At 45.7% G+C, this 22,357-nt stretch overlaps 1 protein-coding gene across 4 annotated transcripts in view; it reads right to left on the reverse strand.

Moving 5' to 3' along the window:
• Nucleotides 1-6,819, reverse strand: part of GABRA5 (gamma-aminobutyric acid type A receptor subunit alpha5) — a 58,890-nt gene extending 52,071 nt beyond the window's left edge. Inside the window, exons 1-3 of one of the 4 annotated variants that reach the window (XM_074608254.1) lie at nt 6,627-6,816; nt 5,896-5,950; nt 5,105-5,260 (exon numbers count right to left, since the gene is read on the reverse strand). In XM_074608254.1, the coding sequence (XP_074464355.1) occupies nt 5,105-5,190 (86 nt within the window). In that variant the 5' untranslated portion in view covers nt 5,191-5,260; nt 5,896-5,950; nt 6,627-6,816. Of the gene's footprint in view, nt 1-5,104; nt 5,261-5,895; nt 5,951-6,327; nt 6,443-6,626 lie in introns of those variants that run through there. The other 3 variants (XM_074608274.1, XM_074608244.1, XM_074608264.1) reach the window with 3 other exon arrangements.
• Nucleotides 6,820-22,357: the final 15,538 nt, after the last annotated feature.

The raw sequence follows: 22,357 nt of genomic DNA on the forward strand, positions 1-22,357 counted from the left end.
CTGTCTTTTGTGACGCGAGACCTTTAAACTGTACTTGCAAAGTTAGGCACCTATATTAGATACCATAGCTCTATGAATAGTGAGAAAACAGGTGATGTCCTAAATTATTTCCACACAGCTAAAGATTAGGTTTTACCAACATATTAGCAGGTAAGCACATTATTGCCTCTCTGCAACCAAAAATGTTTTTATAGCAGACATTTTCTGTTATGGATAAAAATAAACCCAGAAAAGAACCTTAGGAAAATGCTAAGAAAATTCAAAGATAATTACATTTAAAGCTCATTACTGAACATAAACTAAACCAACCAGGAATACTTCTCATCACATTTATTTAATATTGCAATTTCAGGGTGACTGAAAAGATGGGAAGCCACAGAAGGGGCCCATCAGTGTAAACTGTAATTACTCTCTAAAGATACTCTGCTAGCTCTTCCGAGGAGTTCATCATTTGCCATTTTAAACATCACTGTCTTTTTTGCCATCTAGTCAAAATCATGACAGGTACTATTCATAGCTTACTTGTAACAAGAGGAAAACGTATGGTAGATATTTCATGATTTTCCCAAAACTTAAAAAACAGAAAAAAAAAGTAAGAGATACTGGAAAAATAACTGAGGAGTATTTTGTGATCGAAAGTTGTATTTTTTTCTCTCTCTCTCTTAAGAGAGTTTCCAATAGTTTGCTTTAATAGGATTGGAATTATACCAGAACTTCAGACACATTAACAGTTTGTGGAAAAGACAGTGGAGAACGCACTTGCACACTTCTGGATACTGTCAGCTGGCCAGACATCAAAGGATTTACTGTTCTAAATCAGCCTCTTACCATCCCTTTCTTACAGAATCTTGAGATACGAAAATGCTGATATTTTGTGATTTTGTGTGATGAAGATTCAATTATTTCACGTCAGATTAGGACAGGGGAGAGGACTGACCAAAATGACGAAACTTTAATGGTCTTTGCAGATCCTTAAAGAACAATTTCATGCTTTCATTTAGCAAGAGCAGTATTTTACTGCCTTCTGGGAACGAGCAAATTGCGTGCAGCGCAACGAGAGTATGTTCTTCATAGGGCGATGTCTTGCCATCCTCACCCCCTTGCACCTTAACGCCCCTTTCAATACCCTGAATCTCTCCCAGTCACTACACACCTCCCAGTATGCCCAGCTCCCCAGATTCACTAGGAGGGGACGTGTGCCAGGGCTGATCCTGCACCAAGCACGTCCTGGATGGCCAGCGGGTAGGTGCCTGCTATTTGGGCCAGCCAGCAGCCCAAGCCAAACAGAGATGCTGAAGCCGTAGCTTTCTGCTGGGCGGTGGGACTGACTGATGTCTGTCTGCCTCCTCCAAAGCAGTTTTAGGTACCCACTTAGTTTTCCAATTATTAAAATTGTCTAGTGGGTTCAAAAAGCTATCTCGAGACACGGAGAGGGAAAGGAAAACAGAATAAAAAAACCCAAACGGATAACCATGACTGCATAAGCTATGATAATTCTTACAACATTAGTCTTGAAAATATGAGAAAGAGCTCCCTAGCATCTGCAAGTACTTGGGGATAACCCAGCAGAACTAATTGCTTAGGGTTGCAGAGACTAACTTGAAATAACAGCCTGAAGGAGAGGTATGTTTAGCCTAAATAGCAGGATTATGGTCTTAGTGATAAGGACTGTGAGCCAGTGGAAAAGTATGTGAAACTACAGACACACCACGGACTGAATTCTTACGGTGTACAGCAAAGTCTTGCATTGGCTACATTTAATTGGGATCTTCTGTTTTCTGTGTTTCTACTATTATAAATATTATTAGCAGATGGCAACTAAACTGTGGTTACACCAACAACATCCGTCCCTGTTGGTTTCGGCTCTCGGACAGTTTTCTGAAACAGCACATCTAGAATGCAAATGCGCAGGGACTGCGCGTCACCAGCATGTCCCCAGAGATGTCCCCGTGGACAGTCTGGGGCTTGCACAGAAAAAAAAGAGTCAGGATGCAGTCAGGTTGGCCGTCACGGGGCCGACCACATGCTACCTGGTCCCAGGGAGATGTCGGTGCAGGCAGCCACCCATCGCGCCGACCCTCGCAGGGCTGTGGCTGCGGGGGGGCTCCCCCAGGACCAGAAAGTGCAAGATGCTGGGCAGTGGCACGGCTCCCGTGGGGGCTGGCAGGACAGGACCCTCCGTACGCCGATTCCCTCCCCTCGACCAATGTGCTCGGCCTCACAGCGTCGCTCCCACGGGCATCAGTCTGAAGGGAGCAAGGTCCGAATTAGTTTGCGTTTCCCTTGGCACCCCCCCCTCGCCAGGAGAGCACCCACCTCCTGCTTGGTTTCGTGAGCCTGACCCCGCGGGCCTTGCGCTCATGAAACCAAGACTGAATTCTGTGCAATCCTTCAAGTGAAACAAACAGGAGGAATTGGCCTCTTGTCTCACCTGAAAATACTCTTCACGGTTACATGTGACTTCTAATTATTCTCTAGCTCTTTTATTATTGTTTACTTCCAAGACAATTGAGAACTACCTTGAAATCCTTCAGTAAAACACCTTCACTCATTAGAGCATTACACAACCCAAGGCTGAATTCGAGCAAGCTTGGAAAAGCCTTGATTTGTGCTGGACTGTTTCTACAGAGGGAGACTCATAAAACTGTTACACCAACTACGGGATGGGGGGATGACGACACACAACATCACATCCTCATCTCGTTTCATCTATACCTTCGAATTATAATTCATTGATTTTTCTTTAAATAACTTCTACCAACTATGCCGACTGCCTATTGATGTGGATAACTCTCGATAGTCATTCCACATTTACGTTAAACATTAATCACAGACTTTTGCTGAGATTTCTGAAGTAGCCTAGGAGACTGAGATACATAATTCCTGTTTATTTTACCAGGCATTGTGCATCAAATTCCCCCAAGGTGGCTTTGGCTATGTCAGCAAAACCTGTATTTATGATTTAATATAAATATGGAATGACTATGGAGTATCGTAGACAAATCTTTGCCTTCATCTGTAATGTCCTACTGTATTTCGCTTTTTAATTTGTGCTCATTTGACCAATCACTTTTATCTAGCACATTGCAAAAGGCACTGCAATGTAACAGCGCAGTCCAAACACGGATGAAGCTAATAAAGGAGACCTTGGTAGCAACAGCAAGTATTATCAGTATTAGATTCTTGCAGTTAATATACCAGCCTACATGTAAATTGTACCGTTCTGTCCTGAACAGTCAGTCCCAAAGCACTTAGCAAATTACACTCTGAAGCTGCTTCTGCCTCTGAAACAGAAGCGCTGGAGCATCATCTGTCTTTTGAGCAGGGTCAAAATTCAGCCCTAAGGCAGCGTGTGAATGGTGCAGCGAATTGGTGCTGCTTATCTCTGCAGGCCCGGACTAAAATTACTAGATCAGAAATGGGGGGCGGGAGGAGCGGGGGGGGAGGAAGGTTATGTGATGATCTCATTTTAGTGCACAGCTTTTTGAGTAACTCGCAGAAAACAAGTGTCCTAGTTTCCCCTAACTGTCCTGTTCTGATTATCTGCCAGGTTACAGGTCACACCGATTCCTACCTGGGACTTAGATTCAGTATTTGCTTTGGAGTCGAAAGGAAGAGTCAAACCCTCTTTTTTTTTTTACAGCCTCGCCTATCCATTCTTCTGTTAGAGGCTTTTAACACAGTTAAGAGGCCCCACACCAAACAGGTCATGCTCAACTATTGCAATGTGCTGCCTTCTGCGGGGATGATGGACAATCAGGAAGGGCTTAAGATTACAGTCCTCAAGATCTCCTCAATGTGCTAATACTTTGTGAAATCACAACCATGTCAAGACAAGTTTAAACCCAGTCCCACCCCTATGTAAGCCCTCTTCGTTTCTATCACAAAGTCCAGGGAGAGTTTTGCCTCAGACCACAGTGAAAGCGGGGCCAAGCTTTTCCAAGGTGAATAAATCAGCGTGCGGCTCTTTGCATCCTTTGCAGGGCGCAGTCCTACAACCACTCACACACAGCACTGTGGTCGCAGGCTTCCCGCCTGCCTACGCAGGACACACGCTGGAGACAGGGCTAAGTTCTGCTGACAGCATAGGCAGTCATCACTCAAAGTTTGGTCTTTCTCCTAGTTCCAATCTGGAAAGAAATCGCTTCGCTTGAAATCAGAAACTGATTTGCATCTCCATTTTGTATCTTCTTATAGCAAGGAATTGATGGGTGTGCTTGTGAATCAGCACGTTGGGAGGATTCATCTTTTTTCCTGGTGAAATCATAAATAATTGTTCTCCTCCACAAAGAAGAATCAACCTACATTGCTGGAGCACTTGCGAAATGCTTTTTCTAGACTCCGTTGCATAGCCCGATTTTGGAAAGTTCTTAAGATCTCCGGGTTTAGGAGAAAAACATATAAATAGGGGGGGTTCTGTTTGTTTTGGTGGTTTGGGCTTTTTTTCTAAGAGCTGTAGGAGGAGTATTTCTTCAACACGGTTTTCAGAATATCACCGTCAGGAAAGCATCCAAATCCAAAAATAAGGAAACAGGATTCCTTACTATACGCTTCAGGGAAACACAATGCCTCAATATTCTAGCAAGTTTCAAACTCAGGCGTCCTTCTGAGCAGTCACGATCTTCGCTTACTCACTAGGAAAGCCTGTACCAGCCAGCAGCCTGCACCGAGTCCTGCTGTCGCCGTCTTGCGCTGCTGCCTTAGAGCCTGCAGCCGCCAGGTGAGAGGGAGGGAAGGTGCAAGCCCTCCTCGTGGCAGCTACGGGGGCTGGCAGCATCGCAGCCCCCTGGCTGTGCCACCTACACCCAGGGCAGAGCACTCCGCAGCTGCAGGCCAGGTCTGGGCTCCCCGTATCCCCCAAGCCTTCCCGAAAGAGCGTTAATGGCATGAAGAATGGATGTGAGACACTAAATTCGAGCAAGAAAGCAAATCGCTCCCTTCCCCCCTTCTCCCCACAAACAGCAGCGCGTTAAAACCAAAACGCAAAGCCCGCTTGTTTTGTTCAGCTGCTCCGCACCACGCGGAGCCAAGTTTTATCATTTCCTTAAAAAAAAAAAAAACACAACAACCCACAGCAAAAATTCAAACGCAACTGGCAACTCACCCGAAGTGGCTGGCTAAACTCATGGAAACACAGAAGAGGAAGAAGTTTTTGATCATGATAAAGCCAGAGACCATCCCATTGTCCATTCCAGAGGAGAGGAGGAACGCAGGTGGTTGCTTTGGTAAAGGTGCAGCTGCTCCTCACTTTGTTCTTACGCTGCAACAATACAAAAAAAAAAAAAAAAAAGATAAATTATTACACGGACAAAACAGCAGGATAGCCGAGTTCAGCTAACGCCGCATCTTCTGCTATCTATGTTTTTCACAAACTTATCTAGGCTTATGTAAACATCAGCTGTTTATGTAAAATTGTATATCTTCAAGGACATGTTTTACCTTCTGCTGACAGCAAACCGCAAAACAGGAAAAATTCTTAGTGGCCCAGTTTTCTCTTATATTCGTCCATCATATAAGTAACTAAAGAAATAGTCACCGTTTTCCAAATGCCACTTTCGACCCTTTACCTATTTCTACAACTTCCACATGCCTGCAAACCCAGGGCTGTGTGCAGCCTCCGCATCCTTTCCTTCCATCGCAATTTTTTTTTTCCCATTAAATACCCGTCTTCCCTTTCCAAAATCCCAGTTGAAATGCCAAGAAACACCTACTGCTTCTTGGAATTCACGCTGCTGATGCACGGCTTAGCAAAAAGAGGGGGGGTAGGGGGGGTGTGGAGGGGGATGGAGGGGGGTAAAAAGTGACCTTCCTCGCAAAGGCACATAAACCTCAGGCTAGCACGAAGAATGACAGTAATGTAGCTGCTCCGGCGACTGCCGCTTTTCGGATACCTGCCTCAGCGACCAGATCGCCAATTTCAGCATCGTGCGCTAACGTTTTCCTCTGTGCCCTACTGAAATAAACAAAAAAAAAAAAACCAAAAAACCAAAAACCAAAACCAAACCACCCAAAAACCCCAAACCAACAAAAAAAAAAATCAAAAACAATCCCCCCCCCCCCCAAAAAAAACCCCCCCACACACCCAGAGGGGAGCTCGCCTGGATTTTCTACCTGAACCCAGTGCCCCCCTCGCTACGCCCCTCAGCAACTTACTCACCCCGCACCCCACCGGCGCAGCAAAGCGAAAGGCACCAACCAAGAGCCGCCCCCCCGCCCAGGGCTCCCCCCGCCCGGCGCTGCCCCGCGGCGGGTCCCGCTCGCTCCGCGCCGGACACCGCGGGGCCACCGCTCCCTTCCGCACAGGCGCAACCCCTCACCGGCCCGCACCTGCCCGGCCAACGCCGCCCGCTCCCCGCCGCCGCCCGCCCAACCGCGCCCCCGGGGCGCCGCGCATCGCTCCGCGCCGCTCCGCGGAGGCTGGCACCTGCCCGCTCCGCCGCCCCTTCCCTTCTTCCCTTCCCGTTTTCCCTTCCCTTCCCCATCCCACCCCACCCCTCCCGCCCGCCAAAGTTTCCCGCGGCCATGTGCGCGGCGCTGGGCGCAGCGGCGGCCGCCCAAGGGGGCTGCGGGCAGGGCTCCCCGCCTCCCTCCGCCGGCCCGGCCGGGCACCGGAGCCCGGCTCTTACCAGCCGCCGGCGGGTTGCGAGGGCGAGGAGGAGGAGGAGGAGGAGGGAGGTGGGGTGTGGGGGGGTGATGTTCGCCCGAAAGTTGCGGAGCGGCAGCGGGAGCGGAGCGGGAGCGGCGGCGCTGCCTCCCCGCCGCTTGGCAGGCGCGGCCCCGCCGCAGCGCCGCGCCCGCCCCCGCGGCCGGGAGCGCGGGTGGGTGCGCGGGGCGCGCCCGCCCCTCCGGGACCCCAGCGGGGAGACACACCCCCACCCCCCCCCACCCCCCCAACCCGGCCCCGCCGGAGCCACCGGGGAGACCGGCAGCTCCCCGGGCTCCACGCACCGGCCGCCCGGGAGCAGCCCCCGCCGGTTCGCCCCACCCCGGGGATCTCCCACCGACCCTCCGTGGGGAGAGCCCCGGGCACGGCCCGGCCGCGCAGGGTCGTGTCACCGTGGGTCAGGGCCATCCCCAGCAGCGGGTGAGGCTTGCCGGTAGACAGTCTCCTTACACACACAACACAAAACCATACATACTTACATATATATATATACACACACGCCCATACACACATAGAGCTGTATCTACATTCCTCTCCTGTAGCCAATGGACCAGATCTAAACCATCACAACTCCTACACGCTCAAGCGGGGGTTTGCACCTGCAACGTTAACGCTTTGTACATAGGTGATCGTTAGGTAGGATCGGTCCCTTCCAACCTAAACCATTCTATGGTTCTGTCCTCGTGATTAGATATCCACAGTTCGTATCGGTATTAAAAATTTCGTGAGACCTGCCGTAACTTCGAGGTTTCCTCGTGACTGCGTGTTAGGGTTGTTCGAGAAAAATGGATGCACTGCTTCACAGCCTCAACGCAGGGAGCATTACACCATCTACGTGTCCAAACCACTTATATTACATACTGCTTGCAGGTGTGGAAAGATTGGTGCATCTCAAACTATCCAAAAGACGAAACAGGTGTTGTATTGTCCCAGTTCCTCTGGATTCCTTGAGGCGCACGTGACATTTTGTAACCCGCACGCATTGCATGTGATAAATACGATTTCAATGTATGCTGCTGTGACCTTACTTCAAAATAACACTCCAAACTTGGTTATTAAATTAACAGCTCTAACGAGGTAATCCCCGTCTTTCAGGCAACATTATGGATCAATGGAGCATTTGTCTTTTTCCTATATCCATAAAAAAGCTCTATGAAATTAATCCCTCCACTGAAATCGATATTGATTCTGTAGCTCATTGCCAGAGAGGGTGCTGCTATACGAGTGCCTAGTTCACGGTCTGAATTGAAAACTGGTCCTTAGGAATTTAAATTTTCATTTATTTTTTGGTTATATGCGGTGCTTAGCTGCGTTCATGTTTTCCAGCCATGATTTATGATCTTAAATGCGGAGCCAATGACATACGTTGTTCCTCGCTGTTCCTTAGTGACTTCAATAAATATGAAGTTGTGAATGAATGTTGCTATCAGAATAGCTTTCCCGGTGCTTAAAAATATCCCAGCAAAGTTAAGTATGAAGCGCCAGTAGTTTCTCATGATAATGTTCTCGCCTAAGAGTGTTTAAATCAGATTTTTTATTATTATTTTTTTTTTTTTTACCGTGCTTTGATTTCTGGTATGAGCTATTTATATCTCCGCAGAGGTGACGCTGTAAAATTATGCGAGCTTTAAATAATTTTACAAAAGCCAGCGGTGGAAACGTTGGCCTGGGCTTTCCTAGGGCTTCGGCTGCTCGCCCCAGCCCTCGGGCGGGCAGCGTCCGGCGCCGCTTCCCCTTGCCTGGCCACAGCTTCCCCGCCAAGCCGCGGGCGGCGGAGCCGCTTCACGTCAACCGGAGGGAGGAAGCCTCTGAGAGCCGAACTAAAGAAGAAAGGTATTAAAATAAAAGAAAAAAAAATTAAACGAAAAAGCGCCTTTCTCAGCGAAACGGCGGTCTGAGCAGCGGGGTTGGCCCGCAGTGTCGCCGTCCCCCCGCCCCGGGTGGGACAACCCCCTCCGCCATGCCGAAGGGCCGCAGCTCTCTCGGCCGCCGCCAGGGGGCAGCCCAGCTCCACGCAACACGCGCGGCCGAGCTGCGCGGGGCAGCGCGCGGCCTCCGCCCCTCCCCGCCCCGAGCGGGCGGTGGCGCCCGCGTGCCGCGGTAGCCCCCGGGGCCGGGGAGGGGGGGTGGCGGGCGATGTGCCGGGACGGGCGATGTGCCGGGGAAGGGGCTCGGTGAAGCCGCCGGGAAGCCACCGCCTGCTGCGCGGCGCCTCGAGGGCGGCTGAAAGCAAGCGGTCACTCGCCGCTGGCGAGTAACATCCGCAAGGAAGCGGGTTTGATGGCTCCGAACGGCAGCCTCGGGGGGCTGTTTGGTTTTTTTTTTATTATTATTTTATTTTATTTTTTCTGCAGCCTTGTCTCTACGGTAGCGGTGCAATACAGATCTGGTTCTGGCTTGCCAGCTAATTCTGGCTAATGACGCAATATATCTGAAACGTGTTGTTTGTAATGCAAGGTATTAACTCCTGGGCAAAGGTGCTTCCTTGAAAGCTTGTCAGACATTAATTGCGTAGGTTTTCGGGCTGGATCCCTGCAGGATGGCGGCATTGACCTGTGGTAGCGGAGTTATTACAAGCAATAGAGAGATCTTTGCTTTGAAGGCAAATGTATCACACGTGTCCTCCACTGTGGGTTTTTTTTCAGGCGCTCCCCTGTGATTCACACTTGCCCTATTTGTATTCTTAGCCGCCTTGTTTGGTTTTAAAGGACGTGTTGGATTTAGTATGTGAAACAATTGCTTTTTATTGTGGTCAAGGAAATGTTTTGTTGGGTTGGTTGTTTATTTTCCGCGCTGGTGTTTCGCAAAAGCCGACACAGCCTACCAGAAGTCGTTGGGACAAGTTTTGCGTGGTCCTTCGCTGACATTTCTCCTCCCCGCGTCATTCAGTAATGTTGCTTATTTGCAGAGATAAATGCGTTTGAGGTAGCTCATCCTCTGCACAGGGCTGAAACAATAGTAGAGGCAAATTGGGCTGTGATTTTTTTACCATGGCGCCCGTGAACACCTAACACACTCAGGAGCTCACTGGGAAATGCGCACCAAGTCCTAACACCGTGACATGCTGTGTTGGAAAATGACCTGTTTCTCCAGCAGCCAAAGATGTCTCTGTCATTGCCCAAGCCATTCCTTCTTCTCCCAGGAGAGCTACAGAAAGTTCGTGAAGTTGTGTGGAGGTGTGACATGCTGTGGGTACCGACCCAAGCAGTCGGCTCTTCAGAGGCATCCTATTCTGCCCAAACATTTCATTTCTGACATCTTGGTGGGGAGGATTGCCTGTTTTCTTAAAATCTTCTCTTTGGCCTCCTAGCTAAGACTCTGCAAAAGGTAGCACTCGGGACAGTGATTTTTGGCAATGCAAATCCTTTTCCAATAGAGAGCAGCCTGAATTCATCAGTCATTGCACGAAACCCGAACCGCCAGCTAACACCAACTTGGCCACTCTCAACACAGAGCCTGGATCTGAACCAAGGGGTGAAAGTCTTGTTTCTTGTTTCCACTCCCTTCTCTCTCAGTATTTGCAGAGGTGGCAGTCAAGAGGCTTCTTCTCAGCTCTGGAGAGAGACACCTGGAGTGCTGGGTCCAGCTTTGGGCTCCCCAGTATGAGAGAGCCATGGACACACTGGAGAAAGTCCAGCAAGGGGCCAAGAAGGTTATTAAAGGACTGGAGCATCTCTCTTATGAGGAGAGGCTGAGAGAGCCTGGACTGCTCAGCGTGGAGAAGAGAAGGCTCAGAGGAGATCTCATCAGTGTATAAATACCTGATGGGGGGAATGAAGAAGAGGGAGTCAGGCGCTGCTCAGTGATGCCCAGGGACAGGACAAGGGGCAGTGGGCACACATTAAAAACCATGACCTTCCATCTGAACACAAGAAAACAGGGCGGTCAAACATAGGAATAGGTTGTCCAGAGAAGTTGTGAAGTCTCTGCCTGGGGAGATACTAAAAACCCAACGGGGAACAATCCTGGGAAATCTGCTGTAGCTGACCCTTGAGCAGGAGGAGGGATTGGCTGATCTCCAGAGGTGCCGTCTAGTTTCAGCCATCCTGTTATCCTCTAAGCTATGAAAATAGTGTCATCCCGTGAAACTCTCTATTACTTTTCCCAAGCTATTTCACAACTGAATCTGGTAGTGAAATGATACAGATAACCTTGCTGATGTGGGAGGTACTAGTCTCTGATAGATTTTGAAGCATTTGGTATATTTCTGAATGGTAAGGAGGGACAATAAAGGCCTTTTCTTTCCCTCATGGATACCCCCTCTACAATGTCATGGATGCCCATGAAACACAACCAGTGACCTGCATTTCACTTGTCTGACAGGCCAGGCTGCAGGCAGAGCTGCGTTTAGGACCTGGTGTTTTGGTGATTTGTTTTGTGCATCCCGGTGGCAACAGAGAGCTACTTAATGGAGCTTTGTGAAAGGCAGCTGGGGGCAGAGTAACTTTGGGAAGGATTTCTCGGAGATAGTGTTGGTGCCTTGTTGTGTGACACAGAATATAGTGGGAGGGAGAGGCAAGTGACCATCCTCCCCGTCCCAGCAAAATTCCACCTGGTTGTGAAAAGCGTCGTCTTTAGCAAGCAACACTGATGCTTCTGCATGCTATTTGTTGTGATTCCCAAACCTGCAGGTTCAAAGGTCTAAAACCTTCATCTGAAGCTAATCCTGAGCAGGTTGCTTTCTGCACGCATCCAGATTAGCAATGAATGAAAGGCTACATTTTCTGTTTGGCGGTTCGTCCTGTCTGTTATGAGCATCCTATGCTTCAGTCCATTTCCACATATTAAGCTAACAGCTGAGCGAAGGTCGAGGGTATGCCCAAACAGTGCTGTCATGGATTTATAGCATGCCCTAAGCTTCAGTGTTTCTGAAAACCTCTCTAGGCACCTTACAGAGGTCCCTACTCCAAGATGAGCGCCTCGGGTGCTGTCAGCCCTATTTCTCAAAAGTGGCTGGCAGGAAATTTGAAGGAATTTGGATCTGCATTAGACACTTCGCCCCATTAGACCAGGGAAATGATATCTAGAGATACCTCCCCCACCAGAAGGAGTGGAGAACATTTCCAACACTTTTCAGTCCATTGTAAGGTTATAAATCCTTGGGTTAGAGCACTAAAGCAAATGTTGTCTGCTACTTACAACGACACCCCTGTCTCTCTGCATGAAGAGACATAAAGGGGCTGTATCATTTTCCCCCAAACCCACTTTGTTGTCTGACTCCTTACAATTCCCTTCTCCCTTATAGATCCTATCCTCCCTACAGGTTAACCCAGCTGGTCCAGATTTAAATTCCACTGATGTGGCTGAGTGTAACTGGTGGAAGCCTGGAGCTGGTCGGTGAGGAGCACGTGGCCAGTGCCGACGGTGGGGTTCAGGTCTGGCACTGCCCTTTGCAGGGAAATGTTGTGTGCAGGCGGGTTTTGACAGTTCCCTCACATCAGTTCAGCTTGCCAGTGAGATAGCCCTTTTCTCCTCTGCCCTGGAAAAGAGAGAATTTCCTTTACACCAGTGGATAGCAACGCAAAGTCAGAGCGTGGGGTCAAGCCTGCTCACAGATGTTTTTCGCATGGAAGAACTGAGGTTTTATTCACATCCTTGCCAGGTTCAGATGTGAAATCTGCTCCCTGTTCCTGCAGAGTCTATCAAAGTCTGCCCTTGAGATACAAACCAGGAAAGACAAAGGGATTTGCAACATGTCTTGAACTGCTAGTTCAGGATCTTAGATTCAGGAGGTGGAAGGGGCTACCTAGCAGCAGTCCCTCCTGCATCACACGCTCCACAAATTTCCATAGCAGTATAAACTGTGACTTTCTCGTTTGCTATCCTCTTGCTTTGTGAGAATACAGGCCGGGGTTTTTCTGTGTATCCATGAACTCTGCAGCAAGTCACCTCCTCTGTGAGTGTAATATCCCACAAACAAGTGCCTGCTGTTATCTCACCTTGAATCTGCCCCTGGTTTCTTCTCTTGTTGGCACAGTGTTTTTAGCAGAGATAAGATTGTGGACTAGTGAGATTGGCATTGCAGGTAGAAGGAGGTTTGAAATAAGGATGTCACCCAATCAAAGTTTATAACCGGAAGATCTCTTAGATTTGACATCCTGGGACAAACTGACAAGCTGATTTAATGTACCTCTACAGACATAGTGGGTACAGATGTGAAGTTCACATTTTGCCCACCTCTGAGCTGGACCGATTACAGGTTGCCTGCTTTGCGACCGTAGAAATTGTGCTAATAGTATGGGAACGACAGTGCACATAGACATACTTAAGCTTCTTAGCAGGCCTAGTGAGAAGCAGGTGTATTCAAAAGCCAAAGTTAGACATATATGGAGCAAAGAGAAGCACATTTTGTCTTCTCCGCCTGTGTGCTTACTCAGCGGTGGCAGTCATCGAATCCTGACATTCCCAGGCGATTGCCTGTGGATCTTCCAGTTCTTCCAGAATCAAACTTTTAAATGTGAAATATATAAACCATAGTTTTGCATAGAAAGAAGTAATACAGTAAAGGAAGGGTCAGTGTTCTCTGAACACGAGAACAGACTTGCAACTAGTGTGTTCAAGTAGATGATTCCATGTTAAACACTGGTGATACACGCTTACATCTAAAATGTTACGGTTTTCTGTGTAAGCTTAGGGGTTTTTTTATTGCACACAAGTCAGCATTAACTCAGAAAACCTTCGAACTGGAACTTTATGATCCTATCATTTTAAAATACCTTTAGTTAATTTCTTCAGAGTGGCTAAATTAACTGGTTAGTGTTTTAGCTAGCTAGAGTAGCAGCTATATCTGCATTTAAAAAATAATGGGTCGTTAGGGTAGCATCGTAGAGGATCTTTAAGGCCTCAGTCCTCCTGTCTGGTGGTTCAAGTGCATCTTTTCTGTAAGTAAGCGTGACACCGCACGGTGCGCTCCTTGCGAGGACAGAGCACGCCTTTAATGATACAGTTGATCGAAAAACCAACTTACTCTGTATTCTGAAGCATCTAAGTAAGAAAGCACTTGGTGGAGAACAACCACAATGATTCAGTGTCATACATGTGATTCATAAAGAAAGATTAATCAGGCTTAAACTAGAGCATGCGAGTTCTGCATCAATATTCAAGGGTTTATGCATATGCTACTGTACATGTAATTCCTTCCTAACAGGAAGGAGAGAACAAATCTTAGAAGGAACAATACAGAAATTCATTGACCTAAGACGGAAGAATTGATGTTGATAAATTCTTCATTAAGTATATATTCAAATATTCATAATGGATGGAAGGCGAGCGTACTTATGGGCAATATAGGACTATAGTAACCTAATGTACTTAGTGATGTTAAGGACGGAGTATTTGAAGTTTAGAAATTGGTTACAGACAAGAGGTACCAAAATCTGTTTGACAGTACATCCCTGACTTTTATTATACGTACATATATACGTATATCTCTCTCTCATATTTAGGTTGTAAGCTATAAATATTTATGCCTATTGATACACGTATGTACATATCAAGTCTACCTGACAACTGGGTTCTGACTATGTAAATGCTAAGATAAGATTGGATTAGCATGTTTTAAGTTGTTGTGATGAACAGTCTTTTTGGCTGCTATAGTTTCCGTATTTACTGCATTTCTCTGTGTTGTTTACATGTGCGCTGGTTATATTGACAGAACTCATTATTTCTGTTTCTGATCAACACAGGTAGCTGTCAAAAATACCAACAAATATTTGCTTCCATTTTCATAAAACTTTACAAATGCTTTCAAGTCATCCTGTAATGATTCATTATAATAATTAGCTGCTGCTACAAAAAAAATACATTAATGCATACCATTTGGAAAGCTGTAGACACAACTTACATTTATTTTAGGATTTGCAATATACTGCTTTTCAGGCTGAATTTATTGGCAAGGGTTAGGTGGGAATAAATGTTCTCAGCAGTTCCAAATCCCATTAAATGTGACTTCTGTTATATAGATTCAAGTGCTATAATTAATAAAATTTCAAGAAAAATGAGGTTTAAAATTGTTCCATCTAGAATTAACATTTACAGAAATTGAACGTAGCTGCTAAAAAAAAAAAAAAAAAAAGACATAACATGAAAATGCCCTGTTTTGGAAAAGGTAGCGATGGAGATTTCACAATGATCTATATAGAGCACTATGGGATGTTAAATATTAATGATTGAACTATAGCAAGCACTATAATATACCACAGCAATGCAGGTGATGTCAGTCCTACAGCTTTGTATGAAAGTATTTTGCCAGTGCCAGTGCAGTAGAACTCAGAAAGATAAAAATAATGACATATATTATGTATACCGGTCAATAAGCAAGATTTCCATGTAGCATAAATTGCAGAAGTGAAGGGCAGTGGAACTACACCCATACATCAGCTGAGGTTATGCCTCAAGTGTGACCCAGTAATTACAACTCAGTCAATGAAAGTTTGTTTGAATCTGAAAAATTAGGTTTGTCAGAAATATTAAGTAGGGACCTGTTTTTTTTTTTTTCCTTTTGGTAAATAATTTATTCAATGAAAAATGCAGGTGGCTTGCTCACAACCACTGCAGAGCCAGCTAAAATGTGGCAATTTGTATTCGTCAATGGAAAAAAAAGTAGAGTAAAACACTGTATATATTGAGCATTTTCGTTTTAGTATTTCTAAAAAAAAGTCAGTAGGATGGAAGAGGAGGATATAGCTGCAGAAAGAGTTAAGAACAGTTGTGAGGAATCATCATATAACCCACGCTTCGTATATTCCCTTTGGCTGTGAGATACCCAGATTGATCTTTGCTGTGGGCAGCCGTTATCTTTTTGGACGTTGGACGGATTTTCCATCCAATTAGTCCATTGACCTTTGTATGGATTTTCCTTGGTCTCTCCTCATAAACTGTTCCAGTTTTACAGACGTGACTGGGTGTTCAGCAGGTCAGCTCTCAGCAGAGGTGAATACCTGTGTGCTGGCCCTTGCCAAGGAAAGCTTTGCCTGGAGGGAAGGAAAGCCCCCTACCGCCAACCTGCACAAGTAGGAGGCAGCAGATCCAAGTTCAGTCCTGGGTGCAGAGTGTTTTCCTTGACTACCTGTGCTGTGTTTTTTGAAGGAGCTAAACAGGCACATGGACCAGAGGGGCAGCGTGGCATACTCTGTCCAGGTCCACAGGCCGCGGGCTCATTATGTCTGGTCCTTTTCTACAGTCCACAACAACTCCATTGGCCGCAAATTTTGGAGGAACAGGGTTACTTGTGTAAGTAGAGATGAGCTGGATTTATCAGCATGCCTTTCAACTTCAGCAACTGAAAACTAGTGGATTAGTTTGGGGGCTGTATACTTGGATGGCGGACTGCTGGTGAATTGTATACCAGAAACTTCACCTGCTTGTCTAAACAGTATCACTTGTGGATTCTGGGAGCTAATACCCGTGGTAATTTTGGCAGCCAAAGAGTGGGAACGGTCACTGAACATAGCATCTCAGGGGCACAGAAGAGGATCAAAAGAATAGCTTCAAAGAGAAAAAAGTGACTTAAATAAAATATGACTGCTGGAATGGTTGCAGTTTGATCTACCGGTGTTTTCCCAGTTAACTAAAAAGAACAAAACAACAGCCATCAAATGTTGATCAGATGCCTTTTGTGGGGAGGGCGCTGGGGAAGAATCCTGGATGTACTCAAGACAGCAGGAGGGAATGAGTTTCAGGTGAATAATCCAAGAGAAGAGACCTTAAGCCGGTCAGTTAGTTTTCCACTCTAAGCGTGTTTTATCATAAAGTGCCATTTTGTTGAAATCAGATTATGGTGCTTTTATCGCATCTTTTTGAGTTCCGGCATCTTCGTCACGCAAAAGTAAACTACCCACCCTGGAGCCAGCAGCACCCCCATAGCTCAGGCGTTCACCCATGGGTCAACAAGGTTCAAGACTCTTTTGTAAACACGGGAGTCAAGTATTAGTTTCTTAATGTGACAATAAACCAAATATTCTGGCAGCTGACTATTAACTGTGCATCTTATTTTATGGATGACCGACTCGGGCTGCCCAAGGCTTATAGAGCACTTGCAGTGGTAGACAGAGTCGGTGAGAGCTGTGGTTTCTCAGCACCTCTGACTGCAAGGCAGTGCAGTCTCCAGCGATGTGCACAGGGTTGCGAGCCATGAATTTTAATCCTTGCTCCGCCACTAATTCACTGTGTAGCTCCAGGCAAGTCCCTATCTCTTCAGCTGTAAAATGGGAATAATAATAATGGTTTCCTATCTTTCGGCAGCCATAAATTCGTCTGTGTTCTTGAGGCATGCAGATACTACAGTGATGAGTGGCCCAGAGAAGACCATGAAAAAAATTAATAATTCTGTATTTACTGCAGGCTTTGGGTGTGCAGTAAATAAGGCACCGCTAACTGGCTGGTGAAGATTACTTTTGTAAGTAGCTGCTTATCCAGTAGGTCCTGTGTAATCAGTACCTACTTATCCTATGTAATGAATGATAAAGGGTTCTTTGGGAAGAAAAAAAGAGAGGCAGAGACACATTTCAAGAAAAATCTTAATACTGATTTACAGGAAAGCACAATTAGGAATTCTTTGTCCATTTAGGCTTTAGTGTTCTCCAACTTTAAAGCACTTGATTTCGGCAACCATCATAATGTTCTTCTAAGGCAATTGTCTTCTGTTCAGGCACATGATTAGGTCTCTTACTTGCACCTGGTCATAAGCGCTTCACTCAAAAATAGGATTTCGACTGTGCGCGTGTATCTGTTCTTCATGTGCAATTATTTCTGTCTGAAAAACAGGAAAAACAAATCTGCTCTCATTTCTATGTCTGTTCTGATCACACCATCATATTCCCTTTCTTATATTGCATTTTTCTGGGTTCTCAGATTAGTTGCAGGGGAGGCAACCTGTTCAATTTGTTCACACACTGTCTCTCTCTCTTTGTATGCAAATAAAAATCCCCCCAAAGGGCTCCTCTGCTGACAAATAGATTTTTGCTATTGAAAATAGCAAGGAAAACAATGAAGACCACTTCAATTCAAACTTTATTAGAGTAGACTGAGCATGTTTATCCTGCAATTTAACTGCTTATTGGACCATTGCTATTGCATCTGTTAAAAGCATGCGCATGCCACAAAACAAGCTGCCAAATGTCCCTTTACAATTACATTGTTGGGAGATCTGTATTGTCATTCTCTATTTTGTATTTGCATCTACGATGTGTCAAGGCAGCAGTCCCCTGACGGGGTGCATTTGAGTATAGTTGGAGTCGTGCTTACTTTTCTATCTATAAGCAGATCTAAGCTCTGCCACGACAGAGTACGCACAGATTTGTTGGTCTAATCTCCACCCCATCTGGGGACACTAGATTTAAAATTAGGACATATCAAATTGGAATCGTGATATTTGAAGTAGTGTTGGCATAAAAGCGAATCATCCACTGCATAATACTTACAGCCTTTTAATGTGTCTAATAAAGGAGGATGTTTTATTGCATTCTAACTCTACACATTTCTGGTATTCTTATCTATGATATCTGAGGTCTAGTTGAGATAATAAGAATATACTGCATAAAACAAAGCAATATATGACCTCAAAACATATTAAAAGATTATACCTTAAAAGTATTTCTTCTTGCTACTTACATTGAGAACCTCCATGAGCAAATATTTTGGAGCAAATTACTTCCATAAATGTCTCTTTGTAGGCCCTGATCTTATGAACTGCACTCGTGATTCATTCTGGGCAGGTGAATTCACTGCAACTGAACCCATATGCAAAGTTACATTGCGGTGATTAACTCAGCAGAACAATGTTTGCAACACTCTGTCCTTCAGGTTTTTAATTTTCACTTTAGAAACGGTGCTACCAGCTATGAGCAGGATACAAACAATAGGCACAGAATTATTGTCAGGGATGGCTGTTACCTCTAGTCACTTGTGAATTAAATATCTGCTGTCTCACATTGAAAAAGTTTTAAAAATAGTTTGCATATGAAAAGGATGACTGTAAAAGGGATTTCAGTGAAGAAATCTTTAGCTTGTTGTGAACACGGCAGCCTTGCTGCTCGGTAAGAGTTTGCCAGAAGTACGTCACCCTTTGCATTGTTGTCTGACAGAATTTGATGGCCTAAATTTCTTTTAATATCTTTTAGTTAGTGTTTCCTATTGGCTAGGTCTATGTCTTCGAGACACCTAGATATTAGAAAACCTAGCCAAGTAAGCAGAAAGTGGATTATCTGTGTGTGAGTTTTCACGTAGGCTCTCCCATGAAAGAGGGGCCAGTTGAAAACAGCCTTTTTCTTCAACCACTGATGATGCTCACTGGAAAAAGTCTCCTATAGAATCACAGAATCACACAGAATGGTAGCGGTTGGAAGGGACCTCTGGAGATCATCTAGTCCAACCCCCCTGCCAGAGCAGGGTCACCTACAGCAGGTTGCACAGGAACGTGTCCAGGCGGGTTTTGAATGTCTCCAGAGTTGGAGACTCCACCACCTCTCTGGGCAGCCTGTTCCAGTGCTCTGCCACCCTCAAAGTAAAGAAGTTCCTCCTCATGTTTATGTGGAACTTCCTATGCTCAAGTTTGTGCCCATTACCTCTTGTCCTGTCCCCGGGCACCACTGAAAAGAGCCTGGCCCCATCCCCCTGACACCCACCCTTTCAGTATTTATAAGTGTTGATAAGGTCCCCCCTCAGTCGTCTTTTTTCCAGACTAAAAAGATCCAAATCCCTCAGCCTTTCTTCATAAGAGAGATGTTCCAGTCCCCTCATCATCTTGGTAGCCCCTACCATGATCTCCCATGAAAACCATGGCCACTGAAATAATGCTGCTGTTGAGAGGTAGGAGATTAACATAACTGCCACACGCAGAATTTCAGCAGGGACCTTGCTAAATATAAAAATTCAGTGTTAGGATATATCGGAATGATTGTAACCTGGCTGTACTTGGAGTTAAAAGTAAAACTCTTGTCTTCCTGGAATAGCGCCCTGATGCTTGCAATCAAAACCAATTCGAAACACTGATGTCTGTTTCTTGGTGTCAGGGAAAGAGATTAAGGGGAAGGAGAGATCACTGTCATCTTTCATATCACAGAATGTACTTTGAAAAGGTCACAGCAAGACCAGGGAAAACCTGAATGGAGGGAGAATGTACCGCCACGCCAGGACCAGTTGTAATGCAGAGCTGTGAGCCAGCACCGCAAGTCAGGTTATAATAAGAATGATGCCTAAACTCAACAAAATCTGTGGTGGCAAGGAGCAACTATGCAACTGTGGCTTATTTAACCCAGCTATGACTGCACATAGGTTAACATTTTAAAGACATGGATCTAATGTGCAAAAGGAGCTGATGCTGTATGTTCTGCTGTGTAAGAGCTTTTGCTGAGACACACGGAGAGAGTTGAGCGGGTTTGGAAAGTGATACCTGAGCAATGCTCCATATTAAACAAAGGACCTCGATCATTCAGAAGATTTCCTATCTTAAAAAAAAATAATTAAGAGATACGGCTGCTACTACATGGCTCTTAGGCCTTCAGTTGTCTACATAAAAAAGGAAAGCCTTCCCTGCCATTCTCTCTATTGCATGTAGTTACTCCATGATATTGGTAACTTTGCTAATGTGGGTAATTTCATTTCAGTCTTTATTTATTTATTTATTTTTCTTATTTTCCTCCCAATCTTTCCTTGTATCTATTTCCCCAGTGGCTAAAAGATTAACGATTAACCTCCCATTAGGAAGGAACAAGAAGATGGCTTCAGCATTATTTTATTTATTATTCTTTTTCTTAGCTAGAAATTGAATTATCCACTCCCTATTTAAGACGCTTCTAATGAAAATGTCAGTTATCATGAACTAAATGTTCTTTAATAGTACCAGTGCATAGCTAGCTAGTAGAAGAGAATAGTAGGAGAGGGGAAAAAGGCAAACTCAGGTGTAGAAGTGTGCACATCTACACATGGAAATAGACAAGCACCTTACAAGAACAAATGGGTTGATCCTCCGTGCACCCTACAATGTGGTCAAGTCTTTCTCAGTGATAGGAGGGAAATATTAATAAGGATAGCCGTGTGGTTTGATAGGGCACAAGATTTAAATCGTCTGTCCCAGATGTTAGATAAATGCTTTTCTTGGCAAAATCTTCTGACTTCTGATGATGAGTATATGAAATAAACCCCCTGGAATATCCCATGCTGCCCATGTTACAAAGCTTCCCTGCTATCTAATTCTAAGGAAAATGACCCAGCTTCCACATCGGATGGTAAATCAGAGTCTTCAAAGATTACTGGTGCTCCCCACAGTTCAGGCTAACCTGCTTATAGTAGGAGTTGGTAGATGCTGCTACATAGGACCACAGTACGGTGGGGTTCTTTCCAAAGGAGAAACAAAGTTATTCCTCCATTGAAGTCTTTAGAAAATGGCTCTTGTAGCCATGCTAAGCCACGGCTGCGCTCTCCTCCGTGTTGGCTCTTCTGAAGTCTGAACTTGTGCAGACGTTTTTGGCCTTTTCTATTTCTCTGAGCTGCACAGAAGAGGCAGAGACTTGCCCCAAATTCTCTTTCACTTGGGATATCACCAGCTCCCTACTCTCTCTCATCCCAGTTCCCTATGCGGGACCGGCCAGAGTGCTCAAAGCAGTCCCCTTCCTCCTCGATGAGTTTTCTGTATCTTCATACCTAAGCACCCTTCTAATCCCTGAAGGGTTAAGGCAGCAGTTCAGGGCTAAGCGACAGCTTAGAGGCTTGATGCAGCAGAGAAGTTGTGCCCTGACATTTAATACATTTTAGAGAAAAAGAAGGGAAAACTTGTGGCCTGGCATGCCCCCAGATTCAACGGTGCACCCCATGGCATTACAGAGGCTCATGGCTCTCTGGGTGTAGGGGGGCAGTATTAAACTTCTCAGTTTAATCTGGGTGACCCTTGAGTATCAACAGGTAAAGTCACATCAGATTTAAAAACGGCGCCACCCTCATGTGGATAAAGCCCTAAACACTCTGGTCTTATCACAGTTTAAAGGTGATGGGAATCTCAAGCGCTTTTATTCATCCATAAGAATGCATAAGAGATACTTCCTAAGGGAAAGGTTGACCAAACGCTAGCCAGACCCTGGAACAAGGAGGGCAACTACAACGCGTGAGGTGTGTGTGCGTGTGTTTGTGCTCCCGCTCTCTCCCAAGGCAGGGTCGTGCATTTTACTGAGGGCTGCCCCTGCATTGCACTCCCCTTCCTGGTCTATCGACCATCCTCCAAAATGGAGAAGATAAACCCCAGCCATCTTCCACCCTGGCCAAACCCCCAGAAGAGGGCACGTCATAGGCCGGAGAAGCTGCAGCATCTGGCCCGTGTCTGCTGCGCCTGACGGAGCTCCAGAGCTCCCAACGGGCCGTGCAGCTTGCCATAACCTCCAGAGTAGGCATGTTTGTGTGAGGCACAATCTGGCCTACAATTTCATATAAGCCCCTTAATTTAGCAGAAAAATGAAGAGTAAGTTGTTAGTCAGAACAATGTTTTCTTTTTCTAAGGATTATTGCTTTTTAATTATTGTTCTAAGTGGATTGGATGCATTGTATGAAAACAGATTAGGAAGAAATATGATTTTAAGAAATGATTTATGTTACAAGAGCTAGATTAATCTTTCCAGGAGGGAAACTGGAAAAGACGCCAGAACATACCACATTGATATGTAGAAGCTGTCAGCTCCATTGGTTCTTCTTTCAGTCTAGCCTCAA

The sequence above is a fragment of the Larus michahellis genome, chromosome 1, assembly GCF_964199755.1.
Source record: "Larus michahellis chromosome 1, bLarMic1.1, whole genome shotgun sequence".
Taxonomy (NCBI): Eukaryota; Metazoa; Chordata; class Aves; order Charadriiformes; family Laridae; genus Larus; species Larus michahellis.